At 37.9% G+C, this 19,941-nt stretch overlaps 1 protein-coding gene across 1 annotated transcript in view; it reads left to right on the top strand.

Moving 5' to 3' along the window:
• Nucleotides 1-18,212, top strand: part of FBN2 (fibrillin 2) — a 224,002-nt gene extending 205,790 nt beyond the window's left edge. Inside the window, exons 57-65 of the mRNA XM_057541239.1 lie at nt 1,313-1,519; nt 2,470-2,595; nt 4,190-4,312; nt 5,655-5,771; nt 6,392-6,520; nt 8,234-8,353; nt 12,838-13,069; nt 14,295-14,466; nt 16,328-18,212. Of these exons, the coding sequence (XP_057397222.1) occupies nt 1,313-1,519; nt 2,470-2,595; nt 4,190-4,312; nt 5,655-5,771; nt 6,392-6,520; nt 8,234-8,353; nt 12,838-13,069; nt 14,295-14,466; nt 16,328-16,702 (1,601 nt within the window). The 3' untranslated portion in view covers nt 16,703-18,212. The remainder of the gene's footprint in view (nt 1-1,312; nt 1,520-2,469; nt 2,596-4,189; nt 4,313-5,654; nt 5,772-6,391; nt 6,521-8,233; nt 8,354-12,837; nt 13,070-14,294; nt 14,467-16,327) is intronic.
• The last annotated feature ends 1,729 nt before the right edge of the window (nt 18,213-19,941 follow it).

Here is a 19,941-nt window from a genome sequence, read left to right as displayed (position 1 = left end):
TTGATAAACGAGTATATTTTACTTGGTAAATAAAACATCTGTATTGTGACATCATTGCAGAAGAGTTCTACATATGTATCCTTGTCTGCTAAACAGATTCCCCAATCTGAGTAATCCACGTACCTCTTCCTTAAAGGTAGACATCTATTAAAATGACGTATTTGTATATGTATGCGTTGTACCTACATCTGTGCTTAATGTAAATAACCATCTTAAATGGTCTTTCCAAAATTAAGATCAATTAAGCTCTATGGAAAATGTGACTTTAGTAAAACTTACATCAGGGGATGATTTAATTCCAAAAGAAAATATTTGCTATGTAAGGTAAGCTTTGCTGTATTAATGACATTAAAGAAAATGCCACATTTCAAAAATGCAATGAAAGTTGATTTTTATTTTATGGTACAGGAAAATGTTTTACAAAATATTTTCTTGTGGAAAATATAAGTCTCAGACATTTTAATGATAACATGCATACATCATAAACCATTTTAGTTAATTATGAGCAGGTGTAAAAGTATGGAGTAGTAAAATTTAAGGCAAACAGAGAAATAGCACTCATCACTGGATTTGGTGCAAAAATAGAACATTTCAACTACATCAGATTGTTCTCAAAATGCTGTCGTCTGCTTCAAATCCTAGGAAATTATTAGTCAAGAAATTGGCTATTGTTGTCTTAAATCTAGACCTTTTTGGAAATAGAAAAGATAACCTACAGAAAAAGTGTTCTTTTCTGTTCATATTATTAACAGTTCATTAGGATGGTTCTTAAAATCACATAAAAGATCTCTTTGCCTACTTATATCAGTGAAATCCCTTTATTTATAATTAAAAAACTGCTTAATCCAGTGTTTGAACAGTCTTTTAGATGTCTAAAATACAGGAGATTAGATTGAATATGTACCAAAATTATAACATAGTCTAGAATTTGCTTTTCAAAAACAAATCCTGTTGCTCATTTGCTTATTTAAAGAGAAGTAATTTTCTTTGATTTTCCTTTTACCTGGATTCTACAGGAATGGTAGTTTACTATCACTTAGCTGCAGATGAAAAAAAAAGAAAAATCCCAAATCTATTTCTTAAGTATAGTATCACTTATTATTAAATTTAATAAACTGTGTTTAGTGAAAGAACACTCTGTGAAATTAATCTCCAACAAAACTTTCTAATCATTGTCTTAAACATTGTCTTAAAAGAATATTTAGCTTTTAAGAAAGTATTTCTAAGGAGAACATTGATTGTCCTATTTAATTTGAAGACCAAGGTGTCAGTTCCTTGACATTGATGCCTATTAACTACATTGTCATTTCAGACAATCGACAGGGACTCTGCTTTGCAGAGGTATTGCAGACCATGTGTCAGATGGCATCCAGCAGCCGTAACCTTGTCACAAAGTCAGAATGCTGCTGCGATGGGGGGCGAGGCTGGGGTCACCAGTGTGAGCTCTGCCCACTTCCTGGAACTGCCCAGTACAAAAAAATATGTCCTCATGGCCCAGGATATACCACTGATGGAAGAGGTAAGGAGTTGAGGAAATTCATGCATATTATTAACACAGTGAACATTAATTCAGATTAATTTGAAGGAGGTAAAATAATAGCTAAAATATGTGTGAGTATGTTGTGGTTGTATATGCTTTTCGCTAATGCTTCAGAGACTTTAAAAGGTATAATCTTCATATCAAATCTAAAAGGCAGAATCTATTATTATTCCTATTTTAACAGATAGAAACTGAAGCACAAAGCTTAAACGATGAATCATTTTCCCAAGGTCACAGCCTTTTTAAGGGGTGGACCACGGAATGGAACATATCTGTCTAACCCCAAAAGCCATGTTTAACCCCTGAACTATACTTGCTTCATTTAAATAAAGTTTGCTTGTTTGTTTGTGTGTAACGCATTTGTTTGAGTGTACGCAGGAACTCATTCTGTTTGCAACATATTTACAAACCAGCAAGTCTCATAAATGACTAGTAGTTTCCATTTTTTGTGGTACAATCAGTATACTAATGTCTTAAAAATATCATTTTCCTCTGTTACTATACAGATTCTCAACTCTGTGCTTGATTACTTTGCTAATGAAACCCTTTCTTCAGTCTAATGCAAGTGTGAATTTAAAGCCAATCCATGGTATACTATCACAAATTCCAAATTAGTTGAACTTCAGAGGGGTAGCTTTCTAGATTCCCAAAAAATAATTCATACTTAGATTGCAGAACGAGTAGACTTCAGTGGGGCTTTCAACATAGCCTTCCATTTGTTTACCTCTTCCTATCACTTCAGATTCTTTTTTTTCTCTCCCTTCCATGTTGCCACTGGACTGAATGATGAAAAGGTACACCAGCACAATTACGAATGTTGGTTCTTAGTGATCTGTCAATTCCTTAATTTCTCTTAGTTTCTAACCAGTTTTATTCTTGCGTCTGTATTAACTTACATTTGTTTTTGCCTTGGGGTTTTTGGCGCACAGATATTGATGAATGCAAAGTTATGCCAAATCTCTGCACCAATGGTCAGTGCATCAATACCATGGGCTCCTTCCGATGCTTCTGCAAGGTTGGCTACACCACAGACATCAGCGGAACCTCGTGTGTAGGTAAGGCGAGGCAAGGTGTCTCTGCACCTGGGTGGTTGTTTCCTACATGTCATTTACTGTCAGCAGAGTATCTTTATTATGGAGCTTTGGAGTGTACATTTTGTTAAAAAGATGCCATTCCTTTCAGTAATGTGGTTCTTAATATCATAGGAGTTGTCCAAGGCCTTGTCTAGTAATGTGAGACACAGAACTGTTCAATTCATCAAAAAAATCTGTGCAATTAGGGAAACATAGAAATTATTAAAAATATATTTTCAACATTTTATGTTTAATTTAAAATGTATAAAGGCACATTTGTTTGTCATTCTTTTAATGAAAGAATAGGACTTTTGATCGTGAAATTGTGTGTTTGCATATGGAGAGAGTGCTTTTTGCTTGTTTCTCATTGTGGTTTTTTTGCATAAAATATACCAATTAAGCATCATCTAAAATTTCCATTTGCAAAGCAGTCTCAGTACAGAGACCTTCTACATTTTTACAATCTCTTTTTCTAATTTATTTTATTGTCTCATCGACACCATTCTATGACAATTGGAGGGGGTTGGTAGCTTGCCTTTCTGAGTCTTTCCAAAGCATTTAGTTTTCATTAAAGAAAAAAAATTTTCTCCTTCATATTTCATCAACTTACATCAACTTGTTTTAATAACAAGCACACCTGGCACGAAAAGGTTAAGAAAAACCAAACTAAATCTTAGTAAACATTCAACCCACTTGTTTGGGCAAGAGAGTGATAGAGACTAGGCTATCAATCATGAGCTTTTAGCATTCTGTGGGCATCAATCAATGTGTTTTATGGGGGAAATGGAGATGATTTGCTATCAGAGTCCTAGCAGAAAGAAGGTGGCATATTCAAATGAGGACAGTTTACGGAGACTTGTTTTTGACAAAGAGACAGTACATAAAGGTGTGGGCAGAGTGGGCAGAAACTACAAGGGATAATGCTGAGTGCTGGGGCTGTACCACCTCTGGGCCAAAGACAGAGGGAAAGATTGAAACTTAGAAGAGGGAGGAAGTTTTGCCCAGAGACCTGCCTTGAGAGCATCTGATCCCATCTTGCGAGGAGGGAATTGAGGAATTAAGGACCAGCCTGAAGACAGAGGGCAGGAGAGCCTGCTAATGGTGTCTGTGCAGTTCAGCCTCCTGGGCCCGAGAGCAGGGTGGACCAGGGTGAGGACTGCATCTGAAGGCGGAAGTGGAAGACTTCCAGCACAGTCTGTGATGCCGAAAGATTCTTAGGGGAGTGTCAGCTAAGAGAGTTTGAGAATTTCTGCCACATCCACGTGTCAAAGGAAAGAAACTCTAGCCTTTAAGTCTATGATTCTCAAGCTGTAAACCAAAGTACACCAATCTAAAAAAATCTAGTGTATTTTTTTGAACCCAGACAGTTGTTCCCGATATTATAATATTTGCCCAAGACACGCTCGACAGAGTAAACCAGTAAATTACTTTAGAGAAAATTGTTCTGTGCCTCGTTTCTATTTTCCATTTTAAGTTGAAGAGGAAAAGAACAAGATGAAGTGAGAATATGGAGGGAGGAAAGGGACTGGTTTTGCCTTCTAACCAATAATTTAATCCTCACATCACTTTTGCTTAGATCTTGATGAATGTTCGCAGTCCCCAAAACCCTGCAACTTCATCTGCAAGAACACCGAGGGGAGTTACCAGTGCTCCTGTCCTCGGGGCTACGTCTTACAGGAGGACGGAAAGACGTGCAAAGGTGAGTGAAGAATCTGCATTTGTGACCCTCTCTTTTTTCAGATTCAAAGTCAGCTAATCAGGGATGATACTGTGTGTCTCACCTTCACTAAAGTACATCTTCCTAGTGACCATTTTATGATTCATAGAAAATTCTACCAAAGGACACATGCCAGGAGGGAGAGAGAATTAAAAACTGGGTTACAGTCGTTTGCTTCTTACAGCAAACCACACAAACTGAAAAATAAATTAAATAATACAAAAAGCTATGGTGAAGGAAGAGATTGAACAACTAAAATAATATTTATTTTGTTGCTTACCTGAGATTTCATTTCTCTAAACTATCTTTATTACACGTTTACTGCAGAAGATTGAAAATGAATAGGTAAATTTAAATGTTTGCTTACATAGTAGTAATTATCAAACTAAGTTAGATAATTAAAAGAGCTTCAATACTATACTCATATGTTCAATTTTATAGTAAACCTCATCGGTATGAAAATAATGGACTGAGGAAATTCCTGTCTAATTAAATTTTTGAAATACAGTTTATTCTCAAGAAGATGAAGTTTTATTTCCAAGAAATACCAAAAAACAAATAGAATAAAATAATAGGAAGCAATATTATTCTCTTGGCTCTACTTAGTGAACCATTATGAGTCAATTTAATTTTGCACATTGTTTATAGTTATTTTTATTTGAGTGCAACTGTGTGTGTGTTTTAAGCTTTAAAATAATTAGTCTTGTCTGCATCTTACATTGCTCTGTGAATTTATTTAAATGTATTTTCCCATACTAAGTTCCAATCCAACCAAAATCAGATTTTGAGTTTTCTATCAGCATAATTCAAATACTAGTTCCATTTATGACTAGAATCATAGATGCTGTGTTTTTGCTTCTTCTGGTATTTATGACGGTGTTTTCATTTGGATCCTGAGAACCTGACTCAGTGTTTGTGTTAAGACCTTCATCAATTTTCAGATTCTGTTTTATTTTTGTTTAATCCCTTCTTTAAATAGAAGTAAGTGGCCAACCATGTACTAAACTGTGCATTAAATACAAGAATTATAACCTTTGGATATTAGTTTTGAGAACAGTTCACGAACACCACTATGATTCATCCTTTCAGTTTTTTATTTTAAGAAAACTTTGTATGTATGTATCTCCTTAGCCATCCTATCATTGTAGCCCATAATATTTATGCTGCTTAAGTATGCGAAAAGAAACTCCTTGCCATATGCATATGGATATCTACAAAGCTTCCAGCAAAAATCTAGACAAAAATACTCCTGGTGGCTTCATGAGAAAGGAGGCAAAGCCAGATAACTCTGCTCCAATTTTCATAGGCTTCTCTTTCATTGCAGACCTTGATGAATGTCAAACCAAACAGCACAACTGCCAGTTCCTCTGTGTCAACACTCTGGGAGGTTTTACCTGTAAATGTCCACCTGGTTTCACACAGCATCACACTGCTTGTATTGGTAAGACAAAACTACAGAAGGGAAATTTTGCAAACTTTTAGTAGAAGCCTAAAACTGTACTTAAAAAATGGTAGAATAATGGCTCAGTATTTACATTAAAACCAAGCCCTCATAATTAGTGGTCTAAAAATGTTGTTAATAATATATATATTTTTTCACTAGAACAATATCCAAAGGAAAAAATCCTGTATAGTCCAAGCACATGCACACGAGGTGTATTCCAGGCAATGCCTTTATATTGCATTCTAAATATAACCATGTGTGTTCAGATAAAATATGATTAAAGGCTCACTATAATTTAGAACATGCTAATGAACATACTGGGTTTTTTTTTTTAAGGTTAGAAGACACACAGGTTAAGAGACTTTCGGTCTGTACTATCGAAAACCATGTCCTCAATTGACCCAAAATATGCTCTAATTTCAAATCTCTTGAAATATATTTTTGCTGACCATTTTTGCCTTTAACATGACCATGAATAATGGTATACACTTCCCTAAAATTCTGTTTTCACATCATGAAACTTAGGCTTTCATACTTCACTTTTTACTTCATGTAGTAAAATTTGAGTCATATAATAATTGGGAAGCTTGACGCTCTCCCACTTTGTGCTTTGCTAGACAACAATGAATGTGGGTCTCAGCCTTCACTTTGTGGAGCAAAAGGAATCTGTCAAAACACCCCTGGAAGTTTCAGCTGCGAATGCCAAAGAGGGTTCTCACTTGATGCCACGGGACTGAACTGTGAAGGTGAGTTTATTTGCTCAAATATTCTTATCCTAATACAGCAAACTCTTTTCTTTTAACTTCCAAGCCACTGAATGAGCAATTGACATCATCTCAAAAGAAAAAAAAATTAACAAAATAAAACCCAGAAATTGATTTTTTTGTTCATAAATTTTCATATATCATTTTGGGGACAGAGGAAAACCTAAATGTGATGAAACAAAAATTCTGTGAGTACACGTTGGCTTCTAAAGTAACTGTTTACCTAATTACTGATCTAAAAAAGAATTGAACTGAAAAAGAATTCTGTACCTAATTTAGTTTACAGTAGTGTACGATTAGACCAGAAAAAAATTGGATGTGTGTTCCGTGATACTTGAATGTGTAAATGTTACGTGTAAGACAAAGAACGAATTATAGAGAACCGAAAAAATGTACAGAAAGCTCTGGGGAAAACTGATGGCGATTTTATTTGGTCTGAGACTCCTGATTCACTCTCTTTTCTACAAAGGGCATTTCCTATAAAGTCTCTGTCACAATAGGTATTTCCTATTAAGTCCAAGGGAACATTTAAGTGGGAATAAAATAAGAATTTGCCTGTGGTCAATAAAATATTATATTGTTCTTCAGTATTTCCATTGCAAGTGCTAGTGTATGAGACAAATGTACTAGGATTGGTAGCTTTTACAAAATGCTCATGCCAGAGAGTCTGAGAGCATATACATCCCCTTTATATTTTTATATACAATTGTAATTTATGTCTTTATTGATATTAGTCACCCTTTAATTAATTATTCTTAGAAATATATGATTTTGAATTCTAGAAATATATTCAAAATTGTTAATATACTTAAGAATTACTCAAAGTTTTTAATATACTCTAAGAATTATAGGACTTTTGTATGTATCTAATTTTCCGCCAAGAAAAATTCAATTTAAAAATTTTCTATTTTAATATTTTGTATTCGAAGTCATTGAGACTTTGAAAGTATTCTGAACATACAGCTGCTTGCCATGTGTGAGTTTGGCTTGTAACCATCCACATAAGATATCATTTATTAATTATCCATATAAATTTGTTACGCATACATCAGACATGCCAATTTCATTTCACTTTTTATGGGTAGGTTTCAAAGCCTCAGTTGTCATTCCAGGAGAGTATGCATGTCTGAACAAAGAAATTATTCCATATGTGTCATAATACTATATCGTGTCTAAAAATAACATATTTAGAATACTTTAAATTTGCATCTAATTAATCTTGAATGGTAATAAAATTTTTTGTGTGCAAACCATTATACTTTTTAGGTATTTCTGTAGTGCTCGTATCTTCCCAAAAATGAGGATTACATGTCAATCACTTTTGAACCTACTGAAATATATAATGCAAATATATTTATGTCATTTACCAAATAAATCATACCGTATATAGTCAATCCATCCAAAATGCACAACATTTGTGGTTGCTATGGTTGATTTGCTGACATTAAGTTGTTATTTAGAGCACTGACGTGGCATGGCTGGTGGATAGCATAAGAATGACGTGGTTTCTTATCTCAGAACCGTTCTCTGCACCACCACTGATTAATAACCATGTGACTTGGAAAAATCACAGCCCCTCAGTATGTCTTGTTTGTCTGTTCCTGTGATAATAGTTACCCCAGGCTGTGTTTGGAGTTCACTTAAGAATAGTAGAAGAAAGGTTACATAAAGATCTTGCCGGGATTGTTTTTGCAGATGTTGATGAATGTGATGGAAACCATAGGTGCCAGCATGGCTGCCAGAACATCCTGGGAGGCTACAGGTGTGGCTGCCCTCAGGGGTATATTCAGCATTACCAGTGGAATCAGTGTGTCGGTGAGCGCTCGCTTGTTACACAGCATCTGCCTTTCTCACCTTAAAGTATCTTTGAGTGAAACGAACGAACAATACAGACTGGCATTTCAGTGTAGCCTTTAAACCCTAGAGCTTAAAAACCAGTACTTAGGACTGATGCATGGGGATCCATTAAACTGGTCTCTGTACATGTGTGTATTTGAAAATATACCTAATAAAAATGTTAAGTACCTAAACGGTAACTCAACCAGAGCGCTCATAATTTTAATTTTCTGCTAGGTGTAATTCTAAGTTTCTGAAGATGGTGTCAAGAATCATCATTTAGTATCTTTTGATTTGGGGTTGAAGGATTGCCCATCCATCCCCCTCATGTAAATCTAAAGGGATTCAGATCAACTTAATGAGCACCTGTGCTCTCCAGTCACATATTTAATGAAGGGGCTAAAGGATTTTAAGGTAGAAAAAGTACCTAGTTACAGCAAATTCTCTTGAAAACTCCATCCAAAAGTGTTTATAAAATAAAATCTGTAGGCACTCAGCTCCCTTTCTTGCACTTGATAGAGTCACGGAAATTCTCCTTTTAAGGGGAGATTGATCAAAGGGAACATTACTCTCTACTTGAAGAGCTGGCTAACTTAGTTAGCATATGCCTAATTTCTTGGCTCCATTTGAATGCCCTTCATAGAGGCACCATCCAACACAGTGTGGCATTGGATGCTGGCACAGAAGAACAGAGAGGCGAACAGTGGTCCTGCTGAGAAACAGCGGGGTACTTCCTGTTGCTCTGTAGTCATTTAAATTACCCCACGTGTATTTCAAATATTTTACTGTGAGCAACCCACTAAATAAATTAACCTGATTTTATCCTTGGTGATCTTCTCAAAAGAAATTTCTAATGGCAGTTTAGTGAATTATTGAGAAAATCAAGACAAACTTCAAAGGAGGGAAAGCAACTCTGAAAGTCATCGCAGGTCTGCTGTGGCCTTGTGCCAGGGTAAAGACAGATGCTTAGCCACACCACAAATAGACACTCGCGGGGGAAATGCAAAAACCACTAATGATCTAGGAGTTAAGGACAGAGTTTGAAAGGATTATCAAAATGATGAGTTAGGCAGTCAATCAAAATAACTTCCTAAGTTTAGTTTACTTCTTTTCTCTTCATAGAAAAAAAAATGTCACAGAAGTTGTTATGCCCTGATTTACTGATTCATAAACAGAGACGTTTAGAGTGTAGGCACACTCTTCAGAACATAGGGAATGGTACTTTTTTAGATAGCTGTTAAAACAGTATGAAACGATTTTATTGTGTTGTTTATAAAATATGAGGCCCAACCCTCTATTTGGTTAATACCACGGGCTTCGTGGTTAATTCTACAGAACTTAAAGCAAAAGAATGATCCTCTAATATTTCACATGTGTCAGCTTAACTAAAATTCTTGTTTTTAAAGTGATCATAAGTGGAAATGGGAACATGTATGGAGTATCAACTCAATTTCTAAGTTTTTAAGTTTCCTGGAGTTTCTGTCTGTAAGCATTTAGTGCGAAAATAGCCACACAGGTTTTCACTGAATTTGGTCTGACTTAAAGTCAGGGCTATGTGGTGTATCCCAGTTCTTCTTGGTGGGATCCTTGGAATAGGCACTTAAGCAAGGCAGTCACCCCAGAGCAGCTCACGCTGGAGTCCAGCCAGAGGCCAGTGTGCCTTGTAGTCAGGAGAGACCCCCATGGGCAGAGGGATAAGTGGTTTCAAAGATGAGTTCAAAGCTAAAGATACATAAGCAGATATCCCCAACTGCAAGAATTAATTTGTTAGCTTGCTCTGCTAAAATGAGCCTCTGTAAGCAGCAGGCCCCTGGTAAGTAAGATGAAGCAGGGGTTTAATTTGAAAGATTCGAGATTCTTCTGTGCAGGGTTGAGCAGTCCAGCTGGTCTCTAATAAAATTGCTGACTTTCTTGCCTTGAACCCACAGAACACAGTTGGAATTTTAACTCAAATATATGGCAGTAAGAGAATTAAACAACCCATTGGGAACTAATAAAAGCAACAAGTTAGCAAAATAACAAGCATTATAACAAAATGCAAATCGAAAGGCCACAAATCATTTTTATCTGTCACTATGGGTATGAATACCTTCAGTTATTCATATGATTGAGGGGGGAATATAGTATGAAGTATTTCAGACAGATTTAAGTGGGGTCCCCTTGTAAAAAGACAAAAATGTTAGTGTATCAGATAACTTAAGTAATATTAAATTGTAAACCTACAATGTTGTTAATACTATTACCAATTTAAGAAAAACGACAGTTCTTGTACGTGTTAATATTGAAAAAAGTTTTTAATTCAAATGAATACTTTCAGAAGTTTCCAGCCAGTTACCACAGAACATTTATAACATTCTGGTACGTAGATTGTACAGATTTAGGTAACATTCTCAAATATATGCAAGCAGGACAATTATTCCAAATTGAAAATAAGGGAATATTATTAACATTTGCATATGATTACTTCTTAGTATATGAAGCTTTGGGTTATGTGGTGTCAGCAACTTCTAGTTCCTTGTATGTCCTTTTCAAAATAACTTGAACATGGTTTAGCGAGGCTTGAGTCAGCTCAAAGTAGGTCTCAAACAAGAACATATTTTCAAAGTCAGATTACCTAAGCCTATAGAATTATGCTGTGATGTACGGTTATAGCATATAAATGTGAAGTCTATCCTGGTGCTTCCAAAAATTTTACCTATTTAAAAATGTTCTTGTCAGTGGTATGTTTAAAAGCAATTTATTCAACTAATTGGTTTTGCCTGGTAATTATTCTACCTAACACAGTGTCGAATACTATATTCATAGCAGGGTCATTTTGTTAAATTATAACCTAACTCACATTCTCCATTAGGAGAGAAACACCACATATAAGTGTCAGATTTAATTATAAAAGCAGATGAGCCTTTGAGGCAGAATTCTAAGTCTTTCATATGTAGAAATAAAATAGTTATATTTATGTCATAGGTAGCCTGGTTATTAAGAATTTATTCATATACTTTCTCCCCATGAAATGAAGGCTAAGAATTTGTACATATTAGGTAATCATAGCACATTTCATATCCAGTAATTAGGAATTCTACATTTGGCAGTTTGGTTTAATTCTGAAACTATAATCACGATACAGAAATGTGCCTAATAACATTGGCCCTCTCAATAACCTCTGTGCTGTAGTTAATGAAGTTTAATTTCCTGTGTGAGAGGCCTCTTCACTGAGACTGCATCTGCATCTTCCGTAATCTCACTGAGCTTCTGCAGATAAGCACTTCCCTCTAGCTGCTGTGTCCCAAGGGTACACCTAATTGCAAATGGGCCTGTTTCCCCACATGGGCTAAAACATAGACTTGTCAGGTATTAGGTAAACAGACACACTATGCTCCAGTGCAGTCACGAGAATTTGAAAGAATTCCATGGACCAAATGTGACTGGTGCCCAGGGTGACTTTTGGATTATAATAAAGCCCACAGGGGTCAAGCCACAAAATAGGTATCAACCAGATAGTTAAGAGCAAAATTGTCGTCTCCAAAGTTAAAAGCACAATCAAGCTTTGAATTTGTAAAAATGATAAGAGCAGCTGAAAGTATCAACCTGTAATTATCTTGCTGTCAGGCATTTATGGTATAATGTGAGTCATTAAACTAGTAAAACTTATGTCAGCTGATGGCTTGGTGCAAACCCATGTCAGAAGGCAAAGTCTGCATTTGATGCATTCTCAAGTGTTAAAAGTGTACGAGGTTATTGGTTCAGAAGTTTCAATTAAATAATGTTTATTTCAGTTATTTTCATTTAAGGTATTTAAATTTTTTATCTGTTTTTCTTTCCATATATAGTGAAGGCTTTGGGAATTGCTGGGAGAATGGATAAAAATACAGATATAAATAGAGGCTTTTAAAAAATTGACATATAATTCACATACCATAAAATTCACCTTTTAAAATGTACAGTTCAGTGGTTTTTAGTATATTCTCACAGCAGTGTGCAAACATCAACACCACAATATCTTCATCCCCCAGAAAGAAACCCCATACCCATTAGAAGTCATTCTCCATTTCTCCCTCCCTGCAGCTCCTGGCAACTAGTAATCTGCTTTCTGTCTCTGTGAAATCTGTCTGAAGTATAGGCTTTTGAAGTAACCCTCTGATAAGAGAATAGAAGAGTTCTTCAGTAGTCAAACTGCAAATATCTGTCCCCAGAGGCTGCCAGGGTATTCAGAAAAACCTAGTACAAACAGAATATAAAAGGGCGGGGCAAGGTTTTGTTTAAGTCATAATTTAGGGGGATTTGTTGGGTCTTGTTGTGTCTTTTAAAATTTCATAGGCTTTGCAAATCGACCATCAGGGTAAACATTTTAAAAATACAGTTCTAGAGCTATTTCCCCTGGAAACTCATAGGTACTTTGAAACTCAGGCTCTTCTTTGCCCCACTGCCCCTACCCCTTGTAAGAGTCTCTTGCTTTATGTTCATAGATGAGAATGAGTGCTCCAATCCAAATGCCTGTGGCTCTGCTTCCTGCTACAACACCCTGGGGAGCTACAAGTGCGCCTGCCCCTCTGGGTTCTCCTTCGACCAGTTCTCCAGTGCCTGCCACGACGTGAACGAGTGCTCGTCTTCCAAGAACCCGTGCAATTACGGCTGCTCCAACACGGAAGGGGGCTACCTCTGCGGCTGCCCACCTGGCTACTACCGAGTGGGACAGGGGTAAGGCCCTCCACCTCCCCGCGCACAGGAAGGCGAGCGTGGTCCAGCTCAGGCTGCCCCCCCTGTGTTCAGGCCGCCTGGCCGCCCGGCACTGGGAGGGGGGGGGAGTGAATGGTGATTAAAAGCCCACAAGGGAAAAGCATTGATCAGGGCACTTAGGGAATGGGAGGAGGAAGCACATGGAAGAAGAAGCACATGGGAAGGCATGTGGATTACCTCCTTTGTGGTGAGCGTAAGACTCGAACGTGTATACAGGTATCACTCTCTTGCCTCTTGAAATGGCCTGAGTGGATTCAGTTGGATTCCCTCAAGGCCAGAGACAAGCAGTTGTCTAAAAATGCTGCGGCTCACGTGTTGTCAGAGACACCTGAGTTAAGAAGTACAAATGGAAATGGCTTCACCCCAGATTCTTCTGTGGCAGGTGCTAGCTCCATGCTCCCTGAGGAAGGAGTTGTCCCTCTCTTTACTCATCTGGTTTTTTGTTGCACAGAGAGGATGCGCCTGGTTGGTGTGACGCTGTCTCCACAAGGCTGGGTTCCCTCCAGCTAGTCGCACTTTCCCAAGTGCAGCTGTCTCAAGTCCTATCAGCTGCAGATGAGGTGCTGGCCACCTGCATCCTTCCTTCAAGGAAGCCAGTGCTCAACAGCACAGAAGATAAGAGTTTAGGAGTCAGTCAGGGTCACCCTTCTCAGAAGGAGCAGTGTGTGAGTCAGACACTGAGGGTCGTGAACTAGTATGTCCACTGTGGGTACATAATAATGCTTGAAACAAAAGTCTTGGTGTAGACAAGGGTCATTTAGAGCCAGCTCGCTGACTCTTTCACTAACCAGAATTGGAGTTCAGAAATCTCAGTTGGTAAAGCAGAGAGCTTTGTTGTGAGCAGCAAACATAGGCTTCAGGCTTTTGAATCAAAAGAACTTCTGGCACTCTCTTTGGAAATTCATACTTTGCTTTTATCTTCTTGATTTAACTACACATAGTGCTTCAGTCTAATTAGGATTGAAAATTGGGGAAACTTGGGGCTCACTCTTAGAAGAAATTTGCTGTTCAAAATAAAGGAGAATCTCAGGTATTAAGTGTTGAAAACTATTAGGTTTTTATATTTATGATCTTAGGGTTTGCTTTGTGGGTTTCTTATTTTGGAAAAATCTCTGCTCTACCTCTGGAAAACAGTAGTCAACATTATAATGAAGTCTAACATCACCTTGCATCCTATTGCAAATAGCCACTGTGTCTCAGGAATGGGATTTAACAAAGGGCAGTACCTGTCGGTGGATGCAGAAGTGGATGAAGAGAACGCTCTGTCCCCGGAAGCATGCTATGAGTGCAAAATCAACGGCTACTCTAAGAAAGACAGCAGACAGAAGAGAAGTCTTTATGAACCCAAACCCACTGCTGTGAGTAACCTCACTTTGTTTTGTCACCAGATTTTATCCATATGGAGTCACGTATATTTTGCAGTAAACTTTTATGTCGGTTTCAGCCTCAGTGAAGCTAAAACTGTCATGAAATTTATTGGCTAAATTCACGGACACACTATGGCAGAGACAAGTAAATTAAAATTAGAGGCATTTTTAGCTCAAAACACAAGGACTGGGAGACTTTAAGATTCACAGTTTCAGATCATATGTTTTCATTCTTTGATTTGTGCCAGAAGGCAATAATATGTCCTTCTAGGAAATAACTATTTTGAAATGATTCAAAAACCAAAATTATTTTGAATCTGTCCAGTTCTGTTGTATACATATGTAGTGCACTGGGCTGATTTTAATTTTCAGTAGGTAAGCCAACTAGGTCTTATATTGTAATATTTACAAGACAGGTGTTCCTCCCATAAAGAGTTTATCTCCACATAACTTATATTTTGTAAGGAGCTGAAGATCTGAATTGCCTGCTGCTGCTATGTCTTTGCTGTTCATAGTATTTAGCAGAGTGGTTAAAGGGGCGGGCCACAGACTTCATGATTTTGAATATGTTCCCTGATCCTCCCTACTTACTACCCATGTTACATGGGCCATTTTACTTAACCTCTCTCTACCTCAATTTCTTCACCTGTGAAATGGGAATAAAAATAATTATCTCTGAAGGCTGACAAGAAGATTGAGTGATTACTGTGAAGCTCCTGGAATGGTGCCTGGCATAAGCATCGTACGTGTTCTCTGAATAGTACCCGGTATCTGGAGATGTTTTCCCCCAGACATCAGGGAGAGTACCATCCTTGTCAGTTAGTGTTACTGCAGAATTCCCCATCAAAAAACCTAGTCTTCAACTCACTGGCTGTGTGAATTGGGCAATTTGTTTCAGTTTTCTGGGCCTCAGAAACTTATTTGTAAGAGTAGATAGACTTCGCTAGCCAAAAAGTCTCTGGTTCTATTTTATAAAAATAAATAGGCCAGCATTACATTTACCTTGCTTAGACTGGGGTGTCTAACTGATATTTAAATATGCCAACTGAGATATTCATCAAGTATCCCAAACTACAAATCCAGAAATTCTGCTCATAAAGCCTTCCCATCGTAGTTCTGGGGACAGGATTTTGTCTGCACACTGATGGGGGCACTTCTGCGCCACTTTTCTCAAGTTCTTGGCAGGCGCCCACTCAAAGCATTGATTTTTTTTTTTTTTTTTTTGCCTGTCTTACTGAAATAGCATTCCTAAACCTCCCATTACCACTGACTGAGGGAGACTTGGTTCATCTGGGCCGTGCCCTATTGGCTTTTTACCAAAGCTGGTTCAAACCTGAGCCCTGACGACTCCGCAGGTCCCTCCCTCTGCACTAACAGCTCCCAGCAAAGACACTCACTCATGGTTTGTGACCATATAATCAACCTGGGCCTTCAGAGTGAAGAGCCCTCTGGGGACAGTCCCTGCTGTTGGATAACAGCTGCACTTCTCGTTTTAACTCCAGCAAAAAAAAAAAAAAAAAAATTTACAGTCATTTCCTAAATTGTCTCTTGTTTATTATTAATAAGCATGATATTCCATAAACGCAACAAAAAAAACTTGAAATGTGAGTGCTCCCCGTAGGCCCAGACCTGTAACTTTACCTGGATAAGGCTGAGTGAGAAGTCGTAAAGGTTTACAGGGCATACTCTGTGGAATTGACCTTTTCTCCCAGCCGACAGTAAGTTACAAGCAGAGTGAGGAGGGGGCAGAGATACATCGTCCTTGTGGCTGCACCCCGACAGCAGGCTCCTTTTGAGTCATCTACCTGTGCTGTCGAAGCTCTTCCCACATCGTTTCCTGCTCTTTCTCCAGGTTGAACAGATCAGCCTGGAGAGCGTCGACATGGACAGTCCCATGAAAATGAAGTTCAACCTTTCCGGCCTTGGCTCTAAGGAGCACATCCTAGAACTCATGCCCGCCATTGAGCCACTCAACAACCACATCCGCTATGTCATCTCCCAAGGGAATGACGATGGCATCTTCCGCATCCACCAAAGGAATGGGCTCAGCTACTTGCACACAGCCAAGAGGAAGCTCGTGCCTGGCACACACACACTGGAAATCACTAGCATCCCTCTCTACAAGAAAAAGGAGCTTAAGAAACTGGAAGACAGCAATGAGGACAACTACCTCCTAGGGGAGCTCGGGGAGGCTCTCAGAATGAGGCTGCAGATTCAACTCTATTAACCCCTTGCAGACTTGGTTCCAGGCTCAAATCCCTGCACAGCCAGCCTTCAGAAGCCTCTGAGAAATCAATGACTAATTTTAAAGAGGAAAAAAAAAGACTTCTATTTCTTTCCTCCCTGTCTCAGACTTTAGAATGTTGACCCTCACAGGGAGTGATAATTAGACTCTGGTGTGGCCAAAGATTTGAGTACAGAGGCAACCGTGGTTACTGTATTTTCTATATAACTTCACTTTAAAATATATTAAAAAAAAAAAAAACCTAAATATTCAAGAGATCAGCATATGGCACTAAATGCACAAAAATAATGTGAGCTTTTTTTTTTCCTGTTAGCAGTCTGTAACACTTTGGGTATTTTGCTATAGTTGCTAATTAAAAAAATATAGATGTTTATTTATTTTTAATGCAGTAATATATGGAGAAATGAACAAACTATGTAAACAAAAAGGGAAACTCACTTGTTTTTCTTTAGATTTATAAATTTGAGCTATTTCTTTTAGAGGTGCTTTTTAAAAAATTCAGTAGACTCAAGAGGTGTTTCCGCTGGTTTTCTGCCAGTCATCCAACTGGTACACATCTGATTATTTTAAAGGAAGCCTCACAGAGCTGAACAGGCAGTGTAATCAATGTGTCATTAGATCCTTTATAAAGGAGACCAAAGCCAGAGCAGCTCATTGTGATGATATTTCACATCACCAGACACACCAGGCAACAGAAGATGAAGCACAACCACTGTAGCAAAATACCTTGACTGCTTGTGAGACCAGTAGCGTTGCAGGCCAAACCGTACTGTATTTCCTTCTCATAACCTCAAGGAAGCACATGTGCTACCCACAACACCTCATTCTTACCCAGGGCATGCTGCATACTTGTGGTATTGTAGGCAGCTGAAGAACTGCTGTTCCTTCGGAAAGGAACACCTGGCGTTCTGTAGTGTTTGGTGCTGTCTTAGATTAATGGTGCATTTATTATGTTCAAGCTATTTCAGGATTGCCATATGTGCAAACAAATCATGCAGTACAGCCAAGGAATATATGTTGTTTTTTTTTAAATCCATTTTTTTTAGAATTTTCATTAATACTGTAGTTATACACCATATGTCTCGTTTTATCATAGCCTATTGTGTATGAAAGATGTTTGTACAATGAATTGATGTTTAGTTTGCTTTAGTCATTTAAAAAGATATTGTACCAGGATGTGCTAATAAGAGTACGTCCCCGCGTTCTTCTCAACCCAAGAACCTGTCCCTGGACCAGTGACCAAACCTCATATGTGAAATGGCCAAAGCACATGCAGGCTCTGGGTTGTTCCTCTCACACCTGTGCTGACCAAAGATTAGTCACCAGTTAGATCCAGTTTGGGACTTTGTTTTGTTTTCTAATAACTAAAAAAACAAACAGTGTAAATTTGTAATCAAGTGTTTATGAGGAAAAACTTATGGCTTTTGGTTTTGTTTGTTTTCGTAGGCCTGTGTATCAAATATGACACTTTTCTTGCAATAAAGCTTATTTTGGGGTAGCTTTCCGACTGAGAGTTTTATGGGACTACAACCCCTGTTTTGTCTGTGGGAGGGGCTGGGGTCTTTGCTTACAGGGACCTGTATGAAAGTACCAGAAGGAAAGCCAGGCACATTTACAAGAAAACAAGCAACTGCTGTCAAGTCTGTGACACAAAGTAAGCAGCAGTGTTCAACTGACAATTACAATGTAAGGTCATATTCAAATTGAAGGACATAGTCAAGGCTGTTGGTTGTTCACTTCTGCGTAGACTCTAAGCCTCCAAGGACCCATCTTCCTAGAGACCTCAGAATCTCTTCACTTCGTCCTCACCTGTGGTTTGAGTGCCATTGTGTTAAAGCACCCTAAAACACCTGTGAGGAAGTGAAACATTCTCTTAAAGAGTCTTCCTTCTTAGGGTTTTCCTGAACTTGAGTTTTTAGGCAAAAGTATGCAGCAGGCATACCCCAGGCCAAATGGCACCTTTACCAAAAATAACAGGAAGAGAGCTTCCTGTCTCTTGCAGTGTTGTACACTGTCCTCACAGGACAAGTATATAGATAGGAGAAGTCGTTTAACAGGGACTCTCTTCTGATACACAGCTGAAATGAGAACAGACACTCTCTGAAGTTAATTCTATACAAAGTTTGAGAATGTGTGTGCTGAAATTTTGCATCCAAGGAATAAGAAAACAAGGAAATATTATGACTGATCTTAATGCTCTTCTTAGCCAACCAGAAATTAGCTGCATGGAATAAGGGAAGTATTTGCCTTGAGGCATCCTTTAAAACTTAACATGCGTCTTCAGTTTCATCTGGCATCTGTTACTGGTACAGCGTGAGTGCTGTAATATGAAATTACCTGGAACCAAATTTGACTCTGACTTTGAATGTTGAGCAACAGCACTCTTAGTTTAGCTTTAACCTGCTCTGGAGGAAGTTCGAGAATCCACACCATTAGGTGCTTTACAGAGAAGAGAAAAAAAAAAAAATCATTAGGTGCTTTACACAGAAGAATGTACTAGAAGGAAATGACTACTTCGAGATGCTCCTTCCAGGAAGAACCTTTTTGGGCACGTCTGATAGCTTTATTGCAACTCTGTTATTGTGAGCACTGACGCAGCCGTGATTAGTTTGTGCCTCTCTGGTAACTAAATGCTAATGATATATCCTGTACCATTTTGTCTTTCTCATTAACTGTCCCCTCAGAAATTACCTTGGCTAAGTTACAGAAAACTTCACACAAGACTAAATTAATAATGTAAGCCCAGACATATAAACCAAATCCAGCAGGTACATGTAATAGTAAAATAATAAGCAATAATTTGGTCTTCAGCTGACATGAATTCCTTTTCCACTAGCATTTAGATTTGGAGCTTTTAAAAATTTAGGCCCGTTTAGTACTTTTTATTTTGTTCCTTATTTGTGGTAGGTGAAGGTTGGTTACATTTGCACATGAACATTGAAAATAATTTAAGGTAATATATAAGGATTTTACTCTAAATTCTAACATCTGCCCTTTTTCATTATCTAGGAATATCAAACAGGATAATTCATAGATCTGTCCCTTCTAAGGTTTTGTTTTGCCTTCTTGGTTCAAGAATAAATGCTTATGGTAGAGGGTGGGGAACACAACTAAAATTTACAGAGCATCAGTTTGAGACCTACAGACCTTTTGGTTCATATCCTTGATGCTTCAAGGGAAATGAGTCAATTCATATGTTAAATTGAACCATGAGGAATTCC

The sequence above is a fragment of the Balaenoptera acutorostrata genome, chromosome 2, assembly GCF_949987535.1.
Source record: "Balaenoptera acutorostrata chromosome 2, mBalAcu1.1, whole genome shotgun sequence".
Taxonomy (NCBI): Eukaryota; Metazoa; Chordata; class Mammalia; order Artiodactyla; family Balaenopteridae; genus Balaenoptera; species Balaenoptera acutorostrata.
This window is presented reverse-complemented; position numbering and strand designations above follow the sequence as displayed.